Here is a 27260-nt window from a genome sequence, read left to right on the forward strand (position 1 = left end):
CTAAATGGGCATTAAAAAATATATTTTTGAGCATATCCACAATGGCTTGTGAATTCATTCAATGTGTCTGTTTGGTAAAACGAGTTTCCATCAAGCTAGCAAAAGCTGTGCAAAGTAAAGAACACCAGCAACATGTCATGTCAGCTCCATTAGTAAACTCACAGTTCCGCAAGTACTTTGACTAACCTATTAGTTTAACCATTTAGACCCCAATAGAAATCTAGAATACTGCTGTAGATTACTGAGAATTTTCAAAATAAATAATATTTTCTCACACATTTTAAACAAACAGATGTAGCACAAAAACTAAATAGAAAATAAAATTACAAATTAACTTAATGCAATATTTAAATTGCTCTATATGTGGTGTATGTATATAGGAGCCGTTCTTTTACAGAAATCAAGTGGATTCATTAAGTAATTAAGGGATTTGAGTGTTTACTGTGGCTTTAAATATAGCTGCAATGATGCCTTCATAGAGACACATTATACCTTTCATTGTGTTTTTCTCAAAAATGCTACAGTAAAATTGCTCAATATGTGTTGTATGTATAAAGTTGACCTTTAACATGAATCAAGTGGACTTATTAAATAATTACGGGATATGAGCATGAAGTGTAGCTTTAAATATACTGTCGCAGCATTCAAGTTGCCATAGAGATGCATTAAATGTGAATTTCTCCAAAATGCTACAGTAAAATTGCTCTATATGTGGTGTACATAAACGGAGACCTTCCTTAACCTAAAACACGTGTATTCATTAACTAATTATGCGATTTGAGCGTTTACTGTTGCTTTTAATGTAGCAGCATTCAAGTTGCCATAGAGATGTACTAAATGTGAATTTCTCACAAAATGCTACACTGAAATTGCTCAATATGTCATATACGCATAGAAGGGACCTACCGTAACTGAAATCATTAAGAATTGTTAACCAATTATGGGCATTGAGCCTGTGTGACAGCATCCATGTTTATGTGAATTCTCCTAAAATGCTACATTAACATTGCTTTATTTGTGGTGTACCTATAGAGGGGACCAACCTAAACTCATTAATCATCAACTAATTATTGGAATTTCAGGTTAAAAACACTTCTCTTTTCACATGCCTATTACTGAGCTCTTAAACTTAACCACACTGTTTAGCCTTATTGCTTCCTATGTTTTTATCACTTAAACTGAACTGCATGTTTTAGTCAGCTTTTATCTCACAAAGGGACTGACAGGTTCATCCTAGCGCTGGAATGCCAGGACTGAGATGTTCCAGCGCTAGGATGGGTGTTGAAGTTCAGGCAGTCCCCCTGGAGACAGCTGAGCTAGAGAATTTAAACAATCTGACTGTTTTAATTCCATTGCATTTTGTATTTTTATTTTTACTGTAAAGCACATTGAAATGCTTCTATGTATGAATTGCTACAGTCTTCTGCTGTCCAGTGTATGTGTTCTTTGGCCCATCTTAATCTTTTCTTTTTATTAGCCAGTCTGATAAATGGCTTTTTCTTTGCAGCTCTGCCTAGAAGGCCAGCATCCCAGAGTCACCTCTTCACTGTTGATGTTGAGGCTGGTCTTTTGCGGGAACAATTTATTAAAGTTGCCAGTTGAGGACCTGTGAGGCGTCTATTTCTCAAACTAGACACTCTAATGTGTTTGTCCTCTTGCTAAGTTAAGCACCGGTGCCTCCGACTCCTCTTTCTATTCTGGTTAGAGACAGTTTTGAGCTGTTCTGTGAAGGGAGTAGTACACAGTGTTGGACAAAAACAAGGACATTCAAAGTGACCCCAAACTTTTGAACAGCTGTGTACCATTGACCATTAATTTCTGGAATCTTCTGCTACAACGAAAGGAATTCTCTGACTGTTCTGGTTATCTTTTCTTAAATACCCTTGACCATCAGGAAACTAATTGAACCTCATACGCTCATTGGAAATTCATTTGAATGCTTAAATGGGAAACATTTCAACTGTGTGTGAAAACCAGCTAAACAGGTTTGCGCAAATGTTTGGAAGTGCATTGTTCTATTGTATCTGTACTTTCATGAATGTTTCATCCTAGTGGGATTTCACTGCTTCCTCTCAACTGTTCCTTTCTCTGTGGGTGACCTATCAGTTTGCAGCTAGTATCAGTGTCACATAGGAATGAGGAAGCATTATTGAGGGGAAATGCACATACTTACAATCAGTCATTGTCACTGTGGTAAAACATAAGGAAGGTAACATTTGTTCAGGTGAGTTTTGTAATATTTTATAATCATCAAGTATATATTTTTCTATAGGTTTAAGTGAACACTGTCAACGAAAGGTGGGAAAAATCTGGGCTAACGAGTGTGATAATTACATAGTGTTGAAACTAGGAAAACCTTTAATTCTGGCTCCTTTTTTTCCTGTTAGTGCATGATACTTAATGGCGTCTGAACCGAAACATGGCCAAGGCATCAGGAAATGTGCTCAGGATTTTACAAGTGGTATACCTGAAGCCATCTGCCCTGAGAACAGCCTGGCGTTCATCTGCGATTTATACTCAGGATTGTCCCTGCCGACTGGAGAACGTCAGCAGACAGCCATGGTGTTGGTGAGGCTACCTGCGCAATGCAGTGTACACCAGCTACGTTTATGTATCTGCATGCAGGCTCAAGAACTGAACCGCCATCCAGACCCATTGAGCCTGCTGGACCCTGTGAAGTTCCCACTGCTTTACGCTAAAGGAGCAGACTGGTATGAGATCTTTGACGACTATCAGGTTCTTCGAACTCTGGATGTACCGTGGGAACGCGACTCCCATGGGCAGCGTGTAGCTCGTATAGTGGTGTCACCGCAGCCAGATGACACCGAGGAGAGGCAGAGCAACCGCCGTGCCCTGGTCAGTCTGATTGGCCATGACCTGGATACAGTGGCAGCCAATAGGCTTGGGGAGGTCAGCTTCACGCGCAGGAAGCTGGTTTCTCCCCGCCAGGAAGAGCTAAGAAGGCGGGATCCCAGGGCCTATGCCACAGAGCCATGGACCACCTCAGTCCCTACTGCAAAAGACCAAGAGGAACAGTTCAGTCGCAAGCTGACAGTCACCATGCACTACAATGAAATATGCTACAGTTTAAAAGTGGATTTGAAAATAACACCTGAAGGTCTCAGAGAAGTCTTTCATGAAGTCTTGGCAGACCATGCTCTCCAATGTGAGTCTGGTGACCTGGTTCTTAAGGTCTGTGGCAGGGACGAGTTTCTCTCAGGAGATCTCCCTCTTTCTCGCTACGTGTGGGTATGTCAGTGTCTAAAGTCCAATCAGGAGCTCCATCTGTCTGTGGTCTTCATGTCGCAGCTCGATGACGACACCGTGAGGTCCGTGGAGTGGCCGTTGGTGGACACCTTCACTGGACTCTCCAGCTCCCATGAGGAGATGTCCCTGGAGGGAAAGGATGTGCACGACATCATTATGATTTCCCTCTGGGATTGCAAACGCAAGTTTAGAGTGAAGCTCCTGGGCTTCGACATTCCCCAACCCTCGAGCAAACCTCCACAGAGCGTCCATGTGGAGGCATCTATTCTCTACGGGAGCAAGGTGGTGTCCTCTGTGTGTTCCACACCCAAAGCTTTTGCAGATGAAGTTCTGTGGAACGAGTGGCTGGAGTTTGATATCCTGCTCCGGGATCTTCCCCGCGGAGCTAAGCTGGGCCTGACCATTAATGATATCACTCACGACAGTGCCGGAACTAAGGAATGCAAATCCCCATCCTCTGGCGTTAAAGCTCAAGATGAACAAAGAGGGAAAGGAAAGCTGCTTTACTTTGTTAATCTCCTTCTGATTGACCACAGGTCTGTGCTTACACAGGGACCACACACTCTTCACATGTGGGCCTATCCCAGGCAGGAGGAAGAAGCATTCACCTACAAGGCAGATAAACTTTCCACTGCCACCAACCCAGACGTGGCAGACTCCATGGCCATCAGCTTCCTTCTGGACCGCTACACTTTCCCAGTGTTTCTCCCTCACAGCACAACCTCCAATGGATCTTGCTTCTCCCCTGTCCAGACTCTCCCCTCACATGACTCCAGCTTTTTAGATAAAAGCCTGCCTCCCACTGTCAGCGACCCGTTTGCCAGACCTTCCTCCTCACCGGCGGTCACAGACAAGGCCTCTATGAGGAGATTCAGAGAGGAGAGTGTTCGGTATGCCTCCAACCTACCCCAGTTCTTGCGCAGAGTAAACTGGCTGAGTCCCGGCTCTGTGCAGGAAGTCCACTGGCTGCTGAGTCAGTGGGAACCCCAGGAACTGGACGTCTCTGTGGCCCTGGAGCTACTCAGCGTAGACTTTGCTGATGAGATAGTAAGGAAGCTTGCTGTCCAGAGACTGGAGAGCCTATCTAATGATGAGGTTCTTAAGTATCTCCTGCAGCTGGTGCAGGTATGTTCAATAGGCAGGGGTTAATGGCTAGTTAAACAGTTCTGCACTAGTTAAAACTAAATGTGGACTGTTTTCAGTGGTGAATTTACCCTTTAGTATGTACCTGTGTAACGAAATACTTAAATGTATACTGTAGTACATATATTGTATTTAAAACCTTGTCTTTGTGTTTAGTGAGCTAAATAACACAATAATATGACTTCAGTGATCTGTTCTTAGATTTTGGATTCTAGTATGATATGGCTGGAATACCAATGTAAAATGTATCAGGTCTATTACGTCTATTTCCGGTTCATGAGCACCACTTTCACAACAACTGGTTGAAAGGACACCATGCATCTTAAAAGGGAAATGCCACTGCTGCTTGATTTAAAATAGATCTCTATTAACAAGGAGTTAACCAGTGATATGTGCCATGAACATTTTTAATTTCACAAACGCATCGCATCGCATCTTCTTCCGCTTATCCGGGGCCGGGTCGCGGGGACAGCAGTCTAAGCAGGGATGCCCAGACTTCCCTCTCCCCAGACACTTCCTCCAGCTCTTCCGGGGGGACACCGAGGCGTTCCCAGGCCAGCCGGGAGACATAGTCCCTCCAGCGTGTCCTAGGTCTTCCCCGGGGTCTCCTCCCGGTGGGACGGGACCGGAACACCTTCCCAGGAAGGCGTTCCGGAGGCATCCGAAAAAGATGCCCAAGCCACCTCAGCTGACCCCTCTCGATGTGGAGGAGCAGCGGCTCTACTCTGAGCTCCTCCCGGGTGACCGAGCTTCTCACCCTATCGCTAAGGGATCGCCCGGCCACCCTGCGGAGAAAGCTCATTTCGGCCGCCTGTATCCGGGATCTTGTCCTTTCGGTCATGACCCAAAGCTCATGACCATAGGTGAGAGTAGGAACGTAGATTGACTGGTAAATCGAGAGCTTCGCCTTGCGGCTCAGCTCTTTCTTCACCACGACAGACCGATACATCGACTGCATTACTGCAGAAGCTGCACCGATCCGTCTGTCAATCTCCCGTTCCATCCTTCCCTCACTCGTGAACAAGACCCCTAGATACTTAAACTCCTCCACTTGAGGCAGGCACTCAATTTCACAAACGATTGAGCCTATTTTGAGTGAATGTCGGGGGGCTGAGTGACCTTCTCTATAAAATAATCGCTTGTGCATAAATGGAGCACAAGCGATTAAAGGTATTTTACCTACATAAAGTTGGTCCCCCATCCAACGCAAATCTATGGCAAAATAGGCTTAATCGTTTGTGCTGATTAGTGTCCTTAAAATGTTTGTGCTCATATAATTTTTTAGAAATTAAATAATATTTTATAGTTCAAATTCACTCAAAATAGGCTCAATCTTTTGTGCCGATAAAGGTTTGTTTTTGCGATTGCCTTTCTTATCGATAATGACAGAGCTGTACTGGAATGAGTGTAAAGCCAGTGTACTATTCGGTAGGAATATAGTACCGAAAACTGTAGCAAAACTTTTAGCGGTACAAATTGAGCACAAATGATTGAGCGTATTTTGAGGCAATTTAGAGCAGGTTGACGCCATCACCTAAAATAAAATGTTTAATGTATAAAATGCTGCATCAGCACAAATGAAACTTTAAAATGGCACAAACCAACACAAACAAAATAAACTATTTTGGTTGAATTTGGAGCAGGTTGGGGAGCTGAGTGACCTCCGAATTACATATAAAATATTCCTTACTATCTATAAAATGATAGCAGCACGGAGCACAAGTGATTGAGCCTACTTTGCTGAAGTTTTGCGTTGGGTGGGGGGCCAAATTCATGCAGGTGTCCAACCTTGTTCAGCCTGCCTTGTTCCTGACGTTTTGTTGTTTTTACCTGTCTCAGTGTCATTATTAAACCCTTCATTGTCCGTTTACTCTGCAACTGGCGTACCTAAATTGTGACCCGAAATCGTGACAACAGTTGTATTTTTCTTTAATTCTAGTGCAAATTTCTCTTTTGATCTTTTGGAAATAATAGTTCAGATGGGCCTTTGCTCTTCACCTAACAAAGATAAGAAGGGGGGCTCAACAATGACAGATCATGAAAAACGCTCACCAGGATACTTTCTTGAAATATGAATTTAGTAATAGGGCCTATGGTCTTCATGAAAATATCAGAAAGTAATTCAAGTAGCCACCTATTCATGTTCCACAGTAAAGACTGAATGAGATCAATGTCCAGCTTTTCACAGTAAAATAACTGTGATCAGTGTTATTCTTTTGGTGTATTTTTAGACCCTGAAAGTGGAGCCTTATCATGACAGCTTCCTGGCTAGATTCCTCATCCAAAGAGCCCTCAGAGTATGTCACTTTAAATGTTGTCTTTCCAGATATATTTTCACTGTGATATATTGTGTTTACAGTAGTAAACTGGTACAATCCTGTTTCCCAAAAAGTGGGGATGCTGCATGTAATGCTAATAAAAACAGAATGCAGTGATGTGCAAATCATTTATCCCTGCATTTAACTGAAAATAATACAAAGACAACATATGAAATGTTGAAACTGTGACATTTTATTGCTTTTGGAAATATACATTCACATTTTGAATTTGATGCCAGCAACACATTTAAAAAAAGTTGTGACAGGGGCATGTTTACCACTGTGTTGCATCTCTTCTTTTAACAATACTCTAATTGTTTGGGAACCAAGAAGACCAATTGCTGTAATTTTGAAAGTGAAATGTTTTGCTTGATATAGGATTTCAGCTTGTTCAACAGTTCAGGGTCTCATTTGTCTTATTTTTCATTTCGTAATGTGCCAAATGTTTTCAATGAGTGACAGGTCTGGACTGCAGGAAGGCCAGTTTAGCACATGGACTCTTTTACTACAGAGCCATGCTGTTGTAACAGGTGAAGAATGTGGTTTGGCATTGTCTTGCCAAACCAAAAAAAATGTTTTGGATGGCAGCATATGTTGCTCCAAAACCTGTATATATTGTTCAGCATTAATGGTGCCTTCACAGATGTGCAATTCACTCATACCATGTGTACTAATGCACCCCCATACCATCACAGATGCTGAGTTTTTAACTGTGCGCTGACAACATGCTGGATGGTCCCTCTTCTCTTTAGTCCGGAGGACATGGTGTCCTTGATTCCCAAAAGATTTTCACATCTTGATTTGTCAGACCACAAGACAGTGTTGCACTTTGCCTCAGTCTATCTTAAATGAGCTTGGGCCCAGAAAAGGTAGCAGTGTTTCTGGATCTTGTTTATATATGGTTTCTTCTTTGCATGGTAGAGTTTACAGTGGGGAGAACAAGTATTTGATACACTGCCGATTTTGCAGGTTTTCCTACTTAAAAATCATGTCTGTCCTTTTTATCATAGGTACACTTCAACTGTGAAAGACGGAATCTAAAACAAAAATCCAGAATATCACATTGTATGATTTTTTAATAATACATTTTCATTTTATTGCATGACATAAGTGTTTGATCACCTACCAACCAGTAAGAATTCTGTCTCTCACAGACCTGTTAGTTTTTCTTTAAGAAGCCCTCCTGTTCTCCACTCATTACCTGTGTTAATTTAAACTGTTTGAACTCGTTACCTGTATAAAAGACACCTGTCCACACATTCAATCAAACAGACTCCAACCTCTCCACAATGGCCAAGACCAGAGAGCTGTGTAAGGACATCAGGGATAAAATTGTAGACCTGCACAAGGCTGGGATGGGCTACAGGACAATAGGCAAGCAGCTTGGTGAGAAGGCAACAACTGTTGGTGCAATTAATAGAAAATTTAAGAAGTTCAAGATGACGGTCAATCTCCCTCGGTCTGGGGCTCCTTATGCAAGATCTCACCTTGTGGGGCATCAATGATCATGAGGAAGGTGAGGGATCAGCCCAGAACTACACGGCAGGACCTGCTCAATGACCTGAAGAGAGCTGGGACCACAGTCTCAAAGAAAACCCTTTGTAACACATTACGCTGTCATGGATAAAATCCTGCAGCGCACGCAAGGTCCCCCTGCTCAAGCCAGCACAAGTCCAGGCCCGTCTGAAGTTTGCCAATGACCATCTGGATGATCCAGAGGAGGAATGGGAGAAGGTCATGTGGTCTGATGAGACAAAAATAGAGCTTTTTGGTCTAAATTCCACTTGCCATTTTTGGAGGAAGAAGAAGGATGAGTACAACCCCAAGAACACCATCCCTACCGTGTAGCATGGAGGTGGAAACATCATTCTTTGGGGATGCTTTTCTGCAAAGGGGACAGGACGACTGCACCGTATTGAGGGGAGGATGGATGGGGCCATGTATCGTGAGATCTTGGCCAACAACCTCCTTCCCTCAGTAAGAGCATTGAAGATGGGTCTTGGCTGGGTCTTCCAGGATGACAACGACCCGAAACACACAGCCAGGGCAACTAAGGAGTGGCTCCGTAAGAAGATTCTCATTGTCCTGGAGTGGCCTAGCCAGTCTCCAGACCTGAACCCAATAGAAAATCTTTGGAGGGAGCTGAAAGTCAGTATTACCCAGTGACAGCCCGGAAACCTGAAGCATCTGGAGAATATCTTGAATATATATAGAATATATGGATGAGTGGGCCAAAATCCATGCTGCAGTGTGTGTAAACCTGGTCAAGAATTTTTTGTTTTAGATTCCGTCACTCACAATTGAAGAGTACCTATGATCAAAATTACAGACTTCTATATGCTTTGTAAGTGGGAAAACGAAAAGCATGGTGAACCCCTCCCCATCATTACTTCTGAAAGACTCATCCTCTCTAGGATGCTCTTTTTATTCCCAATCATGTTACTGACCTGTTGCCAATTCATCTAATTAGTTGTGAGATGTTCCACTAGTTTTTTTTTTCACACAAAGTTTCCATTCTTGTTGCCTCTGTCCCCACTTTTTTTTTATGTGTTGCTAGCATGTTCAAATTTAACATATTTCTTTTAAGAAACAATAACATTTCTCTGTTTCAACATTTGATATGTTGTCTTTGTATTATTTTGTATTAAATATAGGGTTGAAATGATTTGCACATCATTGCAAACGGGGTTGCACTTTGAGTGAACATGTACCCTGCTATGCTTTTAACGCAACAAAATCAGAAACCATATGATACATAGTGAAATAAATTGTTTTTTGATTGTCATGCAGAGCAAGAGAATTGGCCACTTCTTTTTTTGGTACCTGCGCAGTGAGGTGGTGGGCAGTCCATTCTTCCGCCAGCGTATGGCTGTGGTGCTGGAAGCCTACCTGCTGGGCTGTGGTCAGGCCATGTTGAACGGTTTCAAGAGGCAGATGCAGGCTGTAGACGCTCTGCGTGAGGTTGCCAGCGTGGTCAAGAGATTATACCCTGACAAGATGGATCTCCCATCCACAGGTCTGATCTGACTTCTCCGGGTTGTAGCATAGAACGTCATTGAATTGACTACAACATAGAGCTAAGAAAACAGTCAACAACAGCCAGAATCCTATTGGGAAAGCATGCAGAAACTGCGCTCTGTAATTATTAGGAAAGTAAGCATTATTTCTCATTTTGTCTCTGTACACCTAAACCTGCATTTGAAATCAAAACAAATGCTATAAGGTTAAAGTAGATATTCTTAGCTTTTATTCTAGATTATTACCATAAAATAAAAACATCTTAAAATAAAAGCTGAGATTCAATTAGTCAACCTTACCTTAAATGGTTTAACTTCCATTTTGATTATGGAGCCAATGGAATAAAAACAATGGCTTCTGTCCAGATTAGGATTACACTATAACTGTGGAGTGGTCATACAGTTGCTTTTGGAAAGAGAGGGTCCCATGTAGCTCAATGTATAAATGTATATTAAAATGTTTGTTAGAATTGTTATTTGAGTTATTTTTGAGATTGATAATTTATACTGCATACTTTTTCTATTAATTTGTTTATTTCTTAGCTGCCCTGAAGCTTCAGGATCTCCTGAGGACATGTAATCTACCATCAGACTTCCAAGTGCCCTTTGACCCACGCATCAGAGCAGGCAAAATCCTGGTAAGGTTGATTTAGTGTGTGGCAAGAAGGGACATTGTGGCCAAAATGTACATTAACTACTGTAGTTAGTTAATGTAATTCTTATCCCTTAAAGGTTCAAGTTTATTTTCCCATCTGCACTATTTTTACATTTTGGCTTCAGCAACATGGTCTAGTAGAATGCTTTATATCTATGGGTTCTGCAGACTCTCAGCTCCAAGCACAATGAAGTACAAAAGACTGTTATACTGTATGTTAAATCTGTGTTGAATATCTCTGTCTGTCATTGACATACAAAGCTATGCCATATGTCATTATTTTCAAGAGAAACTCAGCTTTCATTTGGGGTAGAAAGTACGTTCTTAGCATATATTGTTCTGCTACAATTAATATAAATGTGGCGGATGAATTAGTTTGTCAAACAACTTTTAATTACCCCCGTTTTACATTCTAACTTCAATGAGTCCTAAATGTAACTTTATTTTTGGTTGTCATTTTATAATGTTATGTGAATTGTAATATAAGAACATTTGCAGTACTGGTGGAATGATAATTCTTTATAATATTTATTTCTCATAAATAATTTTGGGCTCATTAAAAAGTATTAAATGTATAATGTCAATTGGCAAACAGCTTCTATTGTCATGTGGAAAAGCTGCACCCTCCATCTCCCACTATAGACATGATAATCTCTCAAGCCTACAGACAAACTTTGACAAATGGGGGCAAGCAAAATTCCTCCATCATTTCTTGATTGCTAAAATTCTACACAGTTTACAAAATGTTTGTTCAAGTGAGTAAACATGCACTGAATAGTGTAAGAAATAATTTTGCCATCGTAATTGCTTTTTATGTTTTTCAAATATGAAGAAATATAGTTTGACCAAAAGTGAAAGTATGTGCGAGTGGAGAGGGAAATTCCAACTTCCAAGGTTGGAGAAAATTAGGGATATTCCCTTAAAATGGTAATGCAAGCTTCTCTCTGGCCAATCCCACTCTGATCACCACAACCCTAGCTGGACAGGTGCAAGATTATGGCCTCTAAGAAGAAGCCTCTGTGGCTTGAGTTTTCCTGCATGGACTCTCCAGGTCCCTCTTATCCCCCTGTAGGCATCATCTTCAAACAGGGGGATGACCTCCGACAGGACATGTTGGTCCTTCAGGTGAGGAAATATTAGCAAAATGATCACTGATTTTTAATCTTTAAAAATCATCACAAAAATAAATGTGACTAATACGTGTTATTTTTCCAGACACTTGTGGTGATGGATTCGATATGGCAGGAGAAATCACTGGGTCTGAATCTAGTGCCTTATGGATGCATCTCTACAGGACACAATATAGGTTATAACTATGGCTCAATATTCCATCACTAAATGAATTGCAATGCATCCAAATCATCGTTGACTGCATAATTAATTGTACTGCAGGCATGATAGAGATTGTGAGAGATGCTGTCACCATTGCTGCAGTTCAGAGGATCCAGGGAGGGACCAATGGAGCCTTCAAAAATGATGCCTTGTTTAACTGGCTCAAGGAAAAGTGTCCCATCCAAGAGATTGTAAATAGCACCTAAATACCATCATTTATTCCTTCTTATCAGATATTCATCAATTGTAATATGCCTCTTCTATCCCCCCCATTCAATCTCAAACTCATGATCATAGCTTAAGAGAGACTGGAACAACGTAATGACTATTTCCCCGGTGCCATTGATCTCGTCCTTTGCTGATCATGCTTTTACAAATCCCTCACCTTCTCCCATTTGATCCCAGCCCTACCAGGCTATGGAGACGTTTGTTACCTCTTGCGCTGGATACTGCGTGGCCACGTACGTACTGGGGATAGGGGATCGCCACAATGACAACATCATGATCACGGACCAAGGTAAGAACCCTAACCCTTAGCTAGCTTGCTAGAAGAACAAGCTGGTAGTTTATAGGTAGTTTATACTGCATACAAGGTCAAATATTGGATTCTTCCACATCAAGGCATTATCACATTTCCACACCGTTTCAAGCTTTTATATTATATGAATGCAAGCTCTATGTACATACTTAAAATACCACTATGTTTCATTGAGCGAGGTCTTGTAATCAATTGATAGAGCATATGGGGCTTGCAACACCAGTTTGTGAGTTTTCTGTATAATTTCATGACTTTCTGAGTCATTTAATTACTGTTACCCGTTGCAGCTGCTTTATGTGATGACTAATTGCAGTACCTGAAATGGTCACAGCCAGGTTTGGTGAGGTGCAAGGGTAGCGATTGTGTTAAAAGGAGAAAAGTACAAAACAGAGAATCACTGCTTGTCTTTCTCTTTCAATGGCAACAAGGAAACTGTGAAGGAAACCTGGAACTCAAGTAGACAGTGTGTTAAAAAGGTAAAACAAATTGTTCTTCTTTAAAGGTAACCTGTTCCACATCGACTTTGGCCACATCCTTGGGAACACCAAAAGGTTTCTAGGGGTCAACAAGGAGAGAGCCCCTTTTGTTCTCACTCCTGACTTCCTGTACGTCATGGGCAGGGTCAAAAGTCGACCCAGCCTCTACTTCCAGAGGTTCAGGGTATGCAGCCTGAAGATTATCTCTTTTAGTAGTATTGTTTTTGACTAAAGACCTGAAATGACTGGTTGAGTTATTCTTCTATCCTTATCTTCTAAATGTGTGTCAGAGGAGTGGTTCTTCTCCTCCCACTTGCAGGACACATGTACCCAGGCCTACCTGTCTCTGCGCTCACACTCCCGCCTGCTGGTCACCCTGTTTTCCCTCATGCTCCTGACGGGGATCCCTGAGCTCAGCGCTGCAGAAGACCTGCACTATCTCCGGGAGGCACTGCAGGAGGACAAGGGGGAGGATGAGGCACGGGACCACTTCCTCCAGATGATAGCAAAATGCGAGGACCTGGGTTGGACGGTGCAGGCAATGTGGTGGTTCCACATGATGGTTGGCATTAAGTAGAGCAAACCTCCAGAACCCCAAATGATTTTATATCTTATTTGGTATTAAACCTACACAACCCCATTTCCAAAAAAGTTGGGACGCTGAATGCAATGATGTGAAGAAAAACAGATTGCACCGATGTGCAAATCATTTAAACCCTATATTCAAAAGAAAATAGTACAAAGACAACATATCAAATGTTGAAACTGAGAGATTTTATTGTTTCTTGGAAAATATATGCCCACTTTGAATTAGATGCCAGCAACACATTTAAAAAAAGTTGGGACAGAGGCAGCAAAAGACAGAAAAAGTTGTGTAATGCTAAAAAACTGAAACCTGGCGGAATATCACACAACTAATTAAGTCAATTGCCAACAAGTCAGTAACATGATTGGGTATTAAAGGATAATTCCAGAGAGGATGGGTCCGTCAGAAGTAAAGATGGGGAGGGGTTCACAATTTAAGAATAACATTTCTCAACATAAAATTTCAAAGAGTTTGGGGATCTCATCATATACAGTACATAATATCATTTAAAAATTCAGAGAATCAGGAGAAATCTCTGTAAACAAGGGAAAAGGCCGAAAACCAATATTGGATGTCCATGATCTTTGGGCCCTCAGGTGGTAATTGTTTTGGGTTGTACAACCAAAACGGCATTGCCAGCATTTAGTACACCCAAATGTGTGGTCAAATTAAAATCGTTCATGTTGGGGTGCTGCTGAATTACATTCCAGTTGACTAGAATAAACTGTAAAATTAATTGGTTTGATAGTATGCAAACAATATTTCACCTCCTTAAAATGTTTTACTATCCTAAATATTCTGCTCAAAAAGGGAACACCTAAATCTCACATTTCACATCATACAGGTCTTAATGAACAAAATATATTAAAAATTAAAATCATCACTGTACATTGTGTAATTTGTTGACAACTGTCGATGGAAACCAAAATTACCAACTGACTGTTATACTGTGATGATTACATGTTCATGATTTTTTTTTGAGGAGTGTAGTTACTTTATGGGAACTGTAACTACAAACTGTAATTAGTTACTTGTAAAAGTTCCCCATCACTGTTTGTTACTCACCTTGATATCATTATCGCTTTCAAAAAGTAAGGATGTTTCCAACTTCGTATCACCAAACAACACAAACAATCTCTTCTATTTTGAGTAAAGAAATGAATAAATCAAATGACAGCATACCCTTTTCCTGGTGTCTTATTAATGACAGTCAGGGTACCATTGGCTAGTATGTGGAGGCCCTGTGCGACCCTCCATGTACAAACCCGATTCCAAAGAAGTTGGGACACTGTACAAATTGTGAGTAATAAAGGAATGGAATAATTTACAAATCTCATAAACTTATATTAAATTCACAATAGAACATAGATAACATATCGAATGTTGAAAGTGAGACATTTTGTAATGTCATGCCAAATATTAGCTCATTTTGGATTTCATGAGTGCTACACATTCCAAAGAAGTTGGGACAGGTAGCAATAAGAGGCCGGAAAAGTTTAATGTACAGATAAGGAACAGCTGGAGGACCAATTTGCAACTTATTATTTCAATTGGCAACATGATTGGGTATAAAAAGCCTCTCAGAGTGGCAGTGTCAGAAGTCAAGATGGGCAGAGGATCACCAATTCCCCCAATGCTGTGGTGAAAAATAGTGGAGCAATATCAGAAAGTTTCTCAGAGAAAAATTTCAAAGAGTTTGAAGTTATCATCATCTACAGTGCATAATATCATCCAAAGATTCAGAGAATCTGGAACAATCTCTGTGCGTAAGGGTCAAGGCCGGAAAACCATACTGGATGCCTGTGATCTTCGGGCCCTCAGACGGCACTGCATCACATACAGGAATGATACTGTAATGGAAATCACAACATGGGCTCAGGAATACTTCCAGAAAACATTGTCGGTGAACACAATCCACCATGCCATTCGCCGTTGCCGGCGAACTCTATAGGTCAAAAAAGAAGCCGTATCTAAACAGGATCCAGAAGCACAGGCGTTTTCTCTGGGCCAAGGATCATTCAAAATGGACTGTGGCAAAGTGGAAAAATGTTCTGTGGTCAGATGAATCAAAATTTTAAGTTCATTTTGGAAAACTGGGACGCCATGTCATCCGGACTTAAGAGGACAAGGACAACCCAAGTTGTTATCAGCACTCAGTTCAGAAGCCTGCATCTCTGATGGTATGGGGTTGCATGAGTGCGTGTGGCATGGGCAGCCTCCACATCTGGAAAGGCACCATCAAAGACAGTTATATCCAAGTTCTAGAACAACATATGCTCCCATCCAGGCATCGTCTCTTTCAGGGAAGACCTTGCATTTCCCAACATGACAATGCTAGACCACATACTGCATCAATTACAATGTCATGGCTGCAGTCCAGATCTTTCACCCATAGAAAACATTTGGCGCATCATAAAGAGGATGGTGCGACAAAGAAGACCTAAGATAGTTGAACAACTGTATTAGACAAGAATGGGACAACATTCCTATTCATAAACTTGAGCAACTTGTCTCCTCAGTCCCCAGACATTTGCAGTCTGTTATAAAAAGAAGAGGGGATGCCACACAATGGTAAACATGGCCTTGTCCCAACTTTTTTGAGATGTGTTGATACCATGAAATTTAAAATCTACTTATTTTTCCCTTAAAGTGATACATTTTCTCTGTTTAAACATTTGCTATGTCATCTATGTTGTATTCTAAATAAAATATTTTGAAACTTCCACATCATTGCATTCTGTTTTTATTCACAATTGTATAGTGTCCCAACTTTTTTGGAATCGGGTTTGTATATGCCTCCCCAGACCATCACTGACCCACCACCAAACCGGTCATGCTGGATGATGGTGCAGGCAGCAAAACGTTCACAACGGTGTCTCCAGACTCTTTAAAGTCTGTCCCATGTGCTCAATGTGAACCTGCTCTCATCTGTGAAGAGAACGAGGGGCCAATGGCAGACCTGCATTTGGGACCCTGTTCTCTGACGAATGTCAATCGAGCTGCACGGTGCTGGGCTGTGAGCACAGGTCCCACTAGAGGACATTGGGCCCGGATGCCACCCTCATGGAGTCTGTTTCTGACAGTTTGGTTAGAAACATGAACACCAGTAGCCTGCTGGGAGTCATTTTGTAGGGCTCTGATAGTGCTCCTCCAGTTCCTCCTTGCACAAAGGAGCAGATACCAGTCCTGCTGCTGGGTTGATGCCCCTTCTACGGCCCTGTCCAGCTTTCCTCGTGTAACGGCCCATCTCCTGGTATCTCCTCCATGCTCTTGAGACTGGACTGGGAGACAAAGCAAACCTTCTTGCTATGGCACGTATGGATGTGCCATCCTGGAGGAGCTGGATTACCTGTGCAACCTGAATGGGCTGCAGGTACCGCCTCATGCTACCAGTAGTGACCAGGACACTAGCAAAACACGAAAATAGAGAAGAATCTGTCAGGAAGGATAAGGAGAAAGCAATTGTCTATGGCCACCACCTGCAAAAACTGGGAGTTGTCTTGCTGTTGCCTCTCCAGGGCACCTGTTGTCAATTTAATTTGCACCAAAACAGGTGACATTGATTCACAATCACTTATGCTCCCTAACTGGACATATTGATATCCCTGAAGTTTAATTGGTTTTATACTCTGATGGTTACGTTTTCCCTTCATTTTTTGGAGCATATACAAAATTGTGATTTCATGATTCTTGGGCTATTCCTAAGCATTTAAAAAAAATATCCATTTGGTGGCCAAATCCGACTTGTTTGGTTAAACAGAGCCATACGAACTGAAAAGACTCAGAATGCCCATCACTAAATAATTGCATTCAATCAATTACAGTTACAGGGAATACATTTTAAAATAACTTGCCATAGATATAAAAACAATTATCACCCAACATAATATTGAATAATCCACAATCTACACTGGCATAAATACTAGTACAAAATCAATGAATCAATAAATGTTGCCAAGGAAACAGTTACTAAAACAAACTATTAAAACAAACTTGCATTTTAAACATTGGTGTTGAAGAGAAAAAAGAGAATTAGGCAAATCTAAATGCCTAATGTGGAAGTTTTCAAGATTGATGTTTAACAAAAAAAGTGACATTTCTCATGGTTTTACAGTGCAGAGAAACCTCAGCCATCAAAATGTTCCAACTAAAAGGTCAATTACAATGTCAGAATTAGCTTAAGTTTAGATTGACGTTCCAATTTGCTGAAAATGTAATTTATTTGGTTACATTTTAATGTCACCACCATTTTGTAGTGGATAAAAAAATTCTAAATGGAGTGTTTGTCCAAGCTAGAAGTTTTGCTTTTGTGACAAATCTGATGATTGGTTTCTTAACTTTCCTTCAGTTCCTTGAAAATGGAATGTGTTATTTATGTTGTGTTTGTATTTCAATATGAATTGGGCACTTTCCTTTCATGTTGGTATGTGAGAATCTTACTCAGCCTGTTAATCATTGTTAGATTACTTTCTTACCCCCTTCTTTTGTCACTAATGCCATTCTGCAACTCTTTGACCAGTGATTGGTTTGGAATTAACAGGGCAAGTATGGGCACACAACCTTTGTAAATCGACTGGAACATGAATACACATCTGTGCACACACAGAAACACACCCATCCAGGGCCGGCCCAAGCCATTTGGGGCTTCTAGGCAAGATTTGGTTGGCGGCCCCCCAACTCATGGCAAAAACCTGTAGCAGTGTTCTTCCTGACGGTGGTGAGACATTTTACATTTTAAACTTAACTTCCTGCAATTCTATACTTTTTGCGATAAGGCAGAGAGAGAATGACTGACATAACAAGAAACCTGCTAAAACTGCTGATGCATCACTAAATATCTAAATAGCACTGGGGGTATTTTACTACTCATTTTCAATTAAGTTGAGACCCCGACTGAATAATCTGCCCCCCAAAAAAGGGCAATGTTTATTTTTCTTGACAAATAATAGAGGTGTTCCTCTACACCGACCTCTGACCCTATTTTCCCTATGTGGCTGGCCGGCTCTGCACACACACTTTCAGATGGAGGTCCCTCTGGAAGAGAGATACAATGATTGAGAGAAGAGTTTTGTCTTTGTGGGAGTCATAACAGCTAGCTGCCCAGGGAGTGACAGGGCCCTGTGGAACTGATGGGAGAGGAAATGTTCCTTCACTGATCGCTGGAGTGAAACAGAGGCGTTTCTTTTTTTCTAAGAACAAACCAGCAGCAATCTGTGCTCACACTCACACCGAGGCCGACAGACCAGCTTTCATCACCTAATCCACAGGTAGGTTTTACGTTATTTTATCCATGGAAAATTGGCAAGGTCGTCAAAACTCCCTTTCACATGACAATGAACAGAGGGGATTCCTGGGATTTCAATGTATTCTCCCGATAGACGGGATAGAGGAAGGAGGCATGATCTCTGCAATGTGAATGCTATGGTTTAAATTATAAGATAGTTGATACAGAAATGACAAAAATAGCTAATGCATACTTCCAAATATTTTGACTGGTCATCCCTGTCCTTGTTTTACCTAGCTGTTGAGCTAGTGTTGAGGTAGATATGTTGGGAACCAGTCATGACCCATCTGAATCAAACACTGGGGCTGGCCCAGAACAGGACCACTGCCTCTATCTGCGCAGGTATGGATGTTCATCTGTATATTTGCGTTAAATACATAAGTGTGGATATGTTTGAGAGGCTGAGAGGCTTTCTTTGAAATTTATCACAGATAATGAATGAGTATTAATGACAGGATTTGTCTATTTGATACGGTAATTGAGGCCTTGTTTCTGAATGTATCAGCTAATTATGTTTTGAAATAAAAGTGTGTTTTTATATAATGTGTGCATACAATTTGATGGACCCATTATTTCTGTGATACACAGTGTGGGTTGTATTCACGTGTTTGTTTGACCTGCTATTGTTCTGCAGACTGTTGGGGAAGGAGACTGCTGATTACTTCCTCAACCCATCTCCCACCCACACAGCTTCGCCCAACTGGTACACAGTACTAATGGAGCACATGGGAGGTAATCGTAACTGTAAATCTTTCCTTTTGGTGAAAGTGATAAATGCAAATTATGTGCATTTTCCATCTTTTTTGATGGAACTGTCTTGTGACATATTCATCCCATTTTAACTTTTCTGAAAAGTCCCACTATCTAGCCTACTGACTCAACAGACAAAGAAAAAGACTAAACTCCACTCAGAATAAAAAAAAATAAAATGTATTGCCATATATGGTGTTTTGCAATGTTTTGTCTACAGCATGTTATGTGACTAGTGATGGTCTTTGTCATGGATCTGCTGTGTTGTGTTACCAGAAGAGGTTCCTCTTGTAGTTTTTTTTCAAAATGTTTGCCTTCTAGGAAGTGTTTCCCAGCTGTTGTGCGTGTAGCTATGAATTGCTTGCTCTTTGTGATTTTATGCAGGATATTTCAAGAAACTTGTGACAACTGGTAATGTAAAAACATATAAAACCAGACTGATTGATTGTGTTTCAGGTGAGGTGAGTGCTGAGGCTCTTTGGGAGGCCCTAACAGAACATTCCACCAAACAACTCAAAAACCAAGAGGATATTTTGTCTCTCAAGGTCAGGCTTATTCTATACACTGGCTAGAACTACTCCCTTAGAATTAGTGGATACTTTAGGAACCAAGAGATCCGCAAAGAACCCCTTGAGTTAGCTGAGGGTTTTTTGCTCCTACCCTGTGCTTGATTGATTCATTACTTTTACTAATTAGTTAGTGATAATGAACCACCCTAATCTGGTTGTCTAGGTCAGTGTTTCTTAATCCTGGTCCTGGGGACCTGAAGGGGTGCACGTTTTTGCCCTAGCACTCACACACCTGATTCAAATTAAAGACTTGGTGATAGGTTGATTAGGTCAATCAAGTGTGTGAGTGGTAGGGCAACATTTAAAACAGGCGTGTGAGCGCTAGGGCAAAAACAAAAATGTGCACCCCTTTGGGTCCCGAAGACCGGGATTATGAATCACTGGTCTAGGTCTTAGTTGGCTGCAGTTGAATGGAAAACGTTGAAGTTAAGCAGATTGAAGGCCCTATTCAAATAGCCATATTAAGTTGTTTCTGGTCCTGTCACATTGTCGACAACGTCAGTAATAAAGAACTAAATATGTCTGAGGTTCAACATTTGTATACATAGCTATAATCTATCCTGGCTCTTTCTCCACATATGGTGAATGTTGCTGTGGACAACGATGGCCAGAGAGACCGGGGTTACCTACGACACCTGACTGGGGTCAGGTTGATGTTCTACCTGGCCCAGCTTAAGCAGGCTTATTCTGCCCAGCTTCTCTCCTTCAACCACCCAGCTTTGCTCCAAGATGAGCTGGAACAGGGACCATAACGTTGTAGGCGAAACTACTGTTAGTAGACGCATAGTGCTTTTACCTAATGTTTATTATAGTTCTGAGAGCTGTGCTAATTGAAAATAATTTAACCAAAAGTATTATTTCAATCTCATTGAAGATGTAAACGCTGTTTTATTGATTTTGTAACAAAATCCCATTGTGTCAGTAAAGTTTTGACTGTGTGTTTTGGTAAGTATTTTCCACAAGAGGGCAGTCCCAGATTATGGACAGGATGAATGTTTAAGTCCAAGGGATGGACAGAGTTCTCTGTGTCCATGCCTTTATTGCATGCCATTCTGCATGATGCTTGCACACGTCTCCACACACTTACGTCACAGATGGTTTTGGTATTTATAACTGTTTTTTAATTGAACCCGTACAAGCTCCAGTTTTGATTTAAATTGTATGTGTATAGTTTCAAAAAAATATTTTATTGTATTTGAGTGTGTTAAGTTTGTAATTAAAAGTGGCATGTAACAACAATACTGATGGAATCTTTCAGTGCCCATAATAATAATGATTATTATCCATCAAAACGGTCAAAACGGACATTAGTGTCAGCTATAAGAAAACCAATCCATAGCCTTACTTAGCATTCCTTCTGTGTATGTTTGCATAGTTGGATGTGGAAGAGTGTGAGTTTGTTTGTGCATCAATGGCTGGAACCTGAAATATGTCAACTCTGTACTCTCCATTGACCCCTGACCTCTGTTATAAACGCATCATTAAATCCTACTACACACTGCTCTGGTTCTCACGCCAACGGATCCTCATATACCAGGGCTCTGATTGGTGACATTGAGGCCCACAGGATAAACACATGAAAAACTAATGTCTGACCGCAGCCAAGCACTATCAGCATGAAAACAACAAGGTGCTCTACATTTCACAGTGGTTCATTTTCCCTTTCCATGGCCCAGCACCAATCATCTGGACATGTCCCACAGGTGTTTTTCTTCCAGAGTATAGCTCTGGGAAATGACAGCCCCAAAACCCACAATTTGACATTCTTCAGAACTTGAAGCACAAGCAAGAGGGATAGTTGGAGATGGGGAGGGGGTGAGTGTCAGAGTATTGTTTATGGCCTTTCTTTTCTTTAGGGTCCAATTATGCCGTGCCTCATCACAGCAGTTCCTAGTAGTCTTAGATGAGTTGAATGAGACGTGTCCTCTGAAGCACATCTCACCAAGCCTTTCTGATTCTTCTCACACTGCTCCCTCAACCAGTAAACACTCACCAGCAGCTACATGCAAAGAGAGCTCATTCACCGGTCAACAGCCACAGCTGAGTTTACAGACAGCTGACCTACTGAAGGAGTTGCTAAAGCCTGACAAGGCTTGAATATTGTTTTATCATACTCACCTGGTAATGGACATTATTGTACATTTCACAGTCTTTGCCAGGTACATTAAAACACAACCACCTATCATGGTAACTTCTAGCACTGACAACCTCTCATCTGTGGTGTTAGTGTTATGATGAAAGACTGGTACAGTAATGGATCTGTGGCTGTATTTGTTTGAGATATCGACAACTTCAAATAAATGAACACATTACTTGAAACTCAATTCAAGCAATAAAACAAAAGTATTTTATGAAGTGTTTTTACATCAAAAGTGCTTGCAGTTGTCAAAGTGCTTATATAGATCCCCAGCCTAAAAACCCATTAGAAAAAGCAATACAATTTTAAAGCACAGTCACTAGGAAATAAAACCTAGGTAGGTCAGAACCTAGAAAGAATCTTAGGAGTTGGGCTCTTGGGTTGTCCGTGGCCAACCCCAAGAGGGGTGGGGGGGTGGTGATTGGAAGACTACATCACCGTTAAAGGCCACATCTTTCATCAATATTTATACATTCAGATGACCATTGGGTCAAATAAAATATACACTCACCTAAAGGATTATTAGGAACACCATACTAATACTGTGTTTGAAATCCTTTCGCCTTCAGAACTGCCTTAATTCTACGTGGCATTGATTCAACAAGGTGCTGAAAGCATTCTTTAGAAATGTTGGCCCATATTGATAGGATAGCATCTTGCAGTTGATGGAGATTTGTGGGATGCACATCCAGGGCACAAAGCTCCCGTTCCACCACATCCCAAAGATGCTTTATTGGGTTGAGATCTGATGACTGTGGGGGCCATTTCAGTACAGTGAACTCATTGTCATGTTCAAGAAACCATTTTGAAATGATTCAAGCTTTGTGACATGGTGCATCAGAGGATGGGTACATGGTGGTCATGAAGGGATGGACATGGTCAGAAACAATGCTCAGGTAGGCCGTGGCATTTAAATGATGCCCAATTGGCACTAAGGGGCCTAAAGTGTGCCAAGAAAACATCCCCCACACCATTACACCACCACCACCAGCATGCACAGTGGTAACAAGGCATGATGGATCCATGTTCTCATTCTGTTTACACCAAATTTTGACTCTACCATCTGAATGTCTCAACAGATATCGAGACTCATCAGACCAGGCAACATTCTTCCAGTCTTCAACTGTCCAATTTTGGTGAGCTCGTGCAAATTGTAGCCTCTTTTTCCTATTTATAGTGGAGATGAGTGGTACCCGGTGGGGTCTTCTGCTGTTGTAGCCCATCCGCCTCAAGGTTGTGCGTGTTGTGGCTTCACAAATGCTTTGCTGCATACCTCGGTTTTAACAAGTGGTTATTTCAGTCAAAGTTGCTCTTCTATCAGCTTGAATCAGTCGGCCCATTCTCCTCTGACCTCTAGCATCAACAAGGCATTTTCGCCCACAGGACTGCCGCATACTGGATGTTTTTCCCTTTTCACACCATTCTTTGTAAACCCTAGAAATGGTTGTGCGTGAAAATCCCAGTAACTGAGCAGATTGTGAAATACTCAGACCGGCCCGCCTGGCACAAACAACCATGCCACGCTAAAAATTGCTTAAATCACCTTTTTTCCCATTCTGACATTCAGTTTGGAGTTCAGGAGATTGTCTAGACCAGGACCACACCCCTAAATGCATTGAAGCAACTGCCATGTGATTGGTTGATTAGATAATTGCATTCATGAGAAATTGAACAGGTGTTCCTAATAATCCTTTTGGTGAGTGTAGGTTGGATCAGCGGGGCTGTTGCCAACAACAGCAGGAGTCGTCAGATAGAATATTATATTGATATCAGCAACCAGGTGGATGGATAGCAGTCCCACACGCATAATCCTATACTACATCCCCACCATCTCCCGCTTCAACAAGAGACTTCCTTATTGTTCTGCTATTCGAGACTCCGTTATCTGGAGTCAAATTTGTCTGGCACCAGATAATGAGCGTGTTGATAGTTTTTGTCATCATCGTTCATTATATATAATAATTCTCAAAATACTCAGCAACACCATACAACATGAATCATCGTGGCAATAAAAGATACATTTACACAATTTATTATTTTTGACAAAAAACCTGGCTATAAAGAATTTCTCTCAATTTCTGACGAGTGTCTGACCCGACATTACTGGGGATAGTGGGTAACTGACAATGGAGCGCAAATTGTTGTAGTTGCCTAGGAGAACTATACTGACCCATTGCAAAGAACTTTGTGAATTCGTTAAAGATACATTTGTCAATGTTCGAATTGAACCCCCCCCCCAGGGCACAGCCCCACCTGTTTTCGACAGAAAGAACTGCAACAACATTTTTTTTTTTCTCGAAGATTACGTCCTATAATTTATTATCTATGAATATAGCATCTTCCTAAATTGCATATAATTTGGGTTAGGATTTTATTTCATGTTTCAGACTGTGTTCTGCCGATTCGAGTTCGCAGTAGTAGGCCATAGGCTAAGCGTGAATGTGGGACTAGCCCCTCTCTCACAATGCAATGTACATTGTACATGTGAAAATATTAATACGCATGCTCAGAATGTTAGTGTGCTCAATGTAGATCACACAAACAAAAACATTTGAGACTTCAGAGGTACTATGATGCTCAGCCCATCTTCAAAGGGACATCTAGCACTGTACAAAACAAACTGTTAGACTGTATGTATGAAGTGTACAGGGAGGAGATAGCCAAGCAAGTGGACGAGACATCCTTTGTTGCCATACAGGCAGATGATGTCTCCTGTAAATCACAAATGATTGTTGTGTTGCGATACATGTTGCCTGACAATACAGTGACAGAGAGGTTTTTGGAGTTTGTGGAAGTCAAAGATAAAACTAGACTCGGCCTCTCTAATAACATCAAGAGTGTGCTGGAACCACTGAAGCTGGGAGAAAAGCTGATCGCTCAGACTTATGATGGTGCAGCTGTAATGAGTGGAAATATCTGAGGGGTACAGACGCTAATGAAAGAGACATACCCACATGCCCAGTTTGTTCACTGCTATGCTTACCAGCTGAACCTGAACTGGCAGAAACTTTGTTCAGCAAGGATGAGCATCCTGAAGGTGTTTTTTGCAGACTTAACTGCTTTTGATGCCTTTCTGCAGATGCTGGATTTAAAAAAAATTCCTTATGCCTGAAGTTGATGTTTTATACAACACTCTGCAAAAACGGAGCATCGATGCACTCACCCGTTTCAAGGAGAATGTCCAGAATATTCTGAAGCAAACTGATGAATGGGCTGCCACCGTTCACGATGGAACAGACAAGCCAGGCCGACAAGTAACCAACACAGCACCGGTGATGGAGGCATGCGACACAGTCATCTCCCAGGTGGAGCAGAGGTTATCACAAGGTGACCACCTGATCGCTGCCAAGCTGGTTGACAGCTCACTCTTCCCACAATTTGTCCTGTCATTCCCTACATCTGAGCTAGACTGTGCGGTGAAACTAGGGCCCCTAGGAAACGAGTGAAAGTTGAAGTCTGAGCTGACCACTCTGCAGTGCCACACTGAACTTCACACTGGTAAGACGGCCCTGTCTCTATTAAGATCCATTCATGAGAACAACCTAGAGGAGGCTTTTACTGAGACTGTCACTCTGCTGAAAATTATCATAACACCTATGACGACATCCGAGTCAGAGAGGAACTTTTCCACCTTGAAGAGGGTAAAAACCTTCACTCGCAATACCATGGGACAGCCACGACTCAACGCATTGGCCATGTTGTCCATCAAAAGCCAGCTGATTCAGCAGCTACATGACTTCATTCCCAAAGTCATCGTAAAGTTTTCCCAGAGGAAGAACCGCCGTGCCACCTTTCTCTTCAAGTGAGCCCTCAGCCTTTGTGAGTGAAAGGACATTTTATCATCCTGCCTTTGTGGTGCTGGTCTGTGCATTGGTCATATTTTTTGCTGGATCGATTGATATAGATGGTGACAAGTGTCAGTGTGTCCATGCTTATCTATTAAGGATGTTGTCATAGAATGGATCTGTATCCCTAAAAAGTTCTGCTTCGTTGTGTCCTTCAGTAGTGTTGAGCTCATTGCTTTTCGTGTATGGCCCTGTAGGTACACTGGTTCTGAGCTTGGTTGCATTCCTAATTTAGGTTTGTAAATGTGACAGTGGTAATTTTAAATGTGTGTGAGAGAGGAGAGCAATTAAAGGTCTCCCTCTCTCTCTCCCTCCAGTATGTGTACTACAACACCTGGTAAAAGCAAGCCGCTCTGTCGTTAAAAGTGTTTTGTGGAGCCACGCTGTTTGTTGATGTGTTAAATAAACACATCAGTAGCAAGAGGGAGTTTTGTAGCTTTAGTGGTATATGTATCCTATATTTTGAAATGGTTTGTGCCCCACAAATTTTCTACATATAAAAACGCCACTGATCGTCACATATCGCATACATTAATCTGAGTCTTAAAATCTTGGAGCAACAGGGAATTACTATATATTTTTAATTGAAAAATAATACGTATGCTTTTCGTATGGCGACAATCAAGACTGAAATGTGGAAATTGAAACTTTTAAGTATTACCTTAGAAGCAATTACTTTTTTTCGTACGTAATTGCATGAACGTTCTCTGTCCTTGTCCTACCTAGATTTCGGCACGTGAACGGTATAGTAGGCTGCCCAGTGAGAGTAGCGACCGGGTGGCACCCATACGTAGCGGAAACCTACCTTGTTTGTACAGTAAGCGCTAGTTTCGACTCCACCCCTTTCGATACAGGACTGGACTGCAGACCAAACTGTACCCAGAACTCCATACAGGTGTTCGAGCAGAGCGAGCAGCCGACAGTGGTTCAAAGAAGTTGTGAACAGGTGAGACTGCTGTTTCTTTCACTTCTGTTTTAGTGATCGAATTAAACCTATAGCCCACATTTTATTTCAAAAACGTATCGCGCGTTTATGGTAATGGTTAATTTCTGTTATTCATGCTCTTATCCCGTGTGTTAACTGAATCATCTAAAATATGCTAGTTTGATTTATGGGCGGTAACCATTCATCTCCATTCTTTATTGTAGTCTAGTTTTCATCAACGCAAAGCATTCGAGTTTTCATATCACATGCAAATGGATAATAAGTCCAGCTTAAAGCATTTTTCTACGTCATCCGATGTTGACAAAAGGTGCTGCAGATCTAGGGTATCTCCTCATCTGTGATCTAGAGATAGGCCTACATAGATGATAGGACAGAACTCCAGTTTCCAAGTCCAGGT

The 27260-nt window shown here is 41.5% G+C and overlaps 3 protein-coding genes across 3 annotated transcripts in view; all 3 read left to right on the plus strand.

The window, feature by feature from the left end:
- The first annotated feature begins 2188 nt into the window (after positions 1-2188).
- On the plus strand, positions 2189-13420 carry si:rp71-17i16.5 (phosphatidylinositol 4,5-bisphosphate 3-kinase catalytic subunit gamma isoform). The gene is made up of 11 exons (XM_020051582.2): positions 2189-2224; positions 2388-4392; positions 6642-6707; positions 9519-9744; positions 10289-10383; positions 11379-11525; positions 11616-11706; positions 11793-11923; positions 12138-12249; positions 12773-12930; positions 13066-13420. Exons 2-11 carry the CDS (start codon positions 2401-2403, stop codon positions 13321-13323), a joined length of 3276 nt encoding a protein of 1091 aa, XP_019907141.2. The 5' UTR covers positions 2189-2224; positions 2388-2400; the 3' UTR covers positions 13324-13420.
- Positions 13421-17765: 4345 nt separating this feature from the next.
- Positions 17766-21156, plus strand: si:rp71-17i16.6. The gene is made up of 6 exons (XM_034296119.1): positions 17766-18049; positions 18355-18599; positions 18854-18958; positions 19251-19348; positions 19823-19911; positions 20547-21156. Exons 3-6 carry the CDS (start codon positions 18879-18881, stop codon positions 20685-20687), a joined length of 408 nt encoding a protein of 135 aa, XP_034152010.1. The 5' UTR covers positions 17766-18049; positions 18355-18599; positions 18854-18878; the 3' UTR covers positions 20688-21156.
- Positions 21157-26761: 5605 nt separating this feature from the next.
- The window catches only part of lamb2l (laminin, beta 2-like), a 43767-nt gene continuing 43268 nt past the window's right edge, over positions 26762-27260 (plus strand). Inside the window, exon 1 of the mRNA XM_013136422.4 lies at positions 26762-26863. The gene's annotated coding sequence lies outside the window, so the exon portion shown is untranslated. The remainder of the gene's footprint in view (positions 26864-27260) is intronic.

This window comes from Esox lucius, chromosome 12 (genome assembly GCF_011004845.1).
Source record: "Esox lucius isolate fEsoLuc1 chromosome 12, fEsoLuc1.pri, whole genome shotgun sequence".
In the NCBI taxonomy this organism is placed as follows: domain Eukaryota; kingdom Metazoa; phylum Chordata; class Actinopteri; order Esociformes; family Esocidae; genus Esox; species Esox lucius.

Coding starts and splice junctions, on each gene's coding strand:
- si:rp71-17i16.5 (XM_020051582.2), top strand. CDS start 2,401: ATGGCGTCTGAACCGAAACATGGCCAAGGCATCAGGAAATGTGCTCAG. Junction 10,384..11,378: donor TCAGAGCAGGCAAAATCCTG/GTAAGGTTGATT, acceptor CCACAACCCTAG/CTGGACAGGTGCAAGATTAT. Junction 11,526..11,615: donor AGGACATGTTGGTCCTTCAG/GTGAGGAAATAT, acceptor TTATTTTTCCAG/ACACTTGTGGTGATGGATTC.
- si:rp71-17i16.6 (XM_034296119.1), top strand. CDS start 18,879: ATGTTGGGAACCAGTCATGACCCATCTGAATCAAACACTGGGGCTGGC. Junction 19,349..19,822: donor ACTAATGGAGCACATGGGAG/GTAATCGTAACT, acceptor ATTGTGTTTCAG/GTGAGGTGAGTGCTGAGGCT. Junction 19,912..20,546: donor AGGATATTTTGTCTCTCAAG/GTCAGGCTTATT, acceptor AACGATGGCCAG/AGAGACCGGGGTTACCTACG.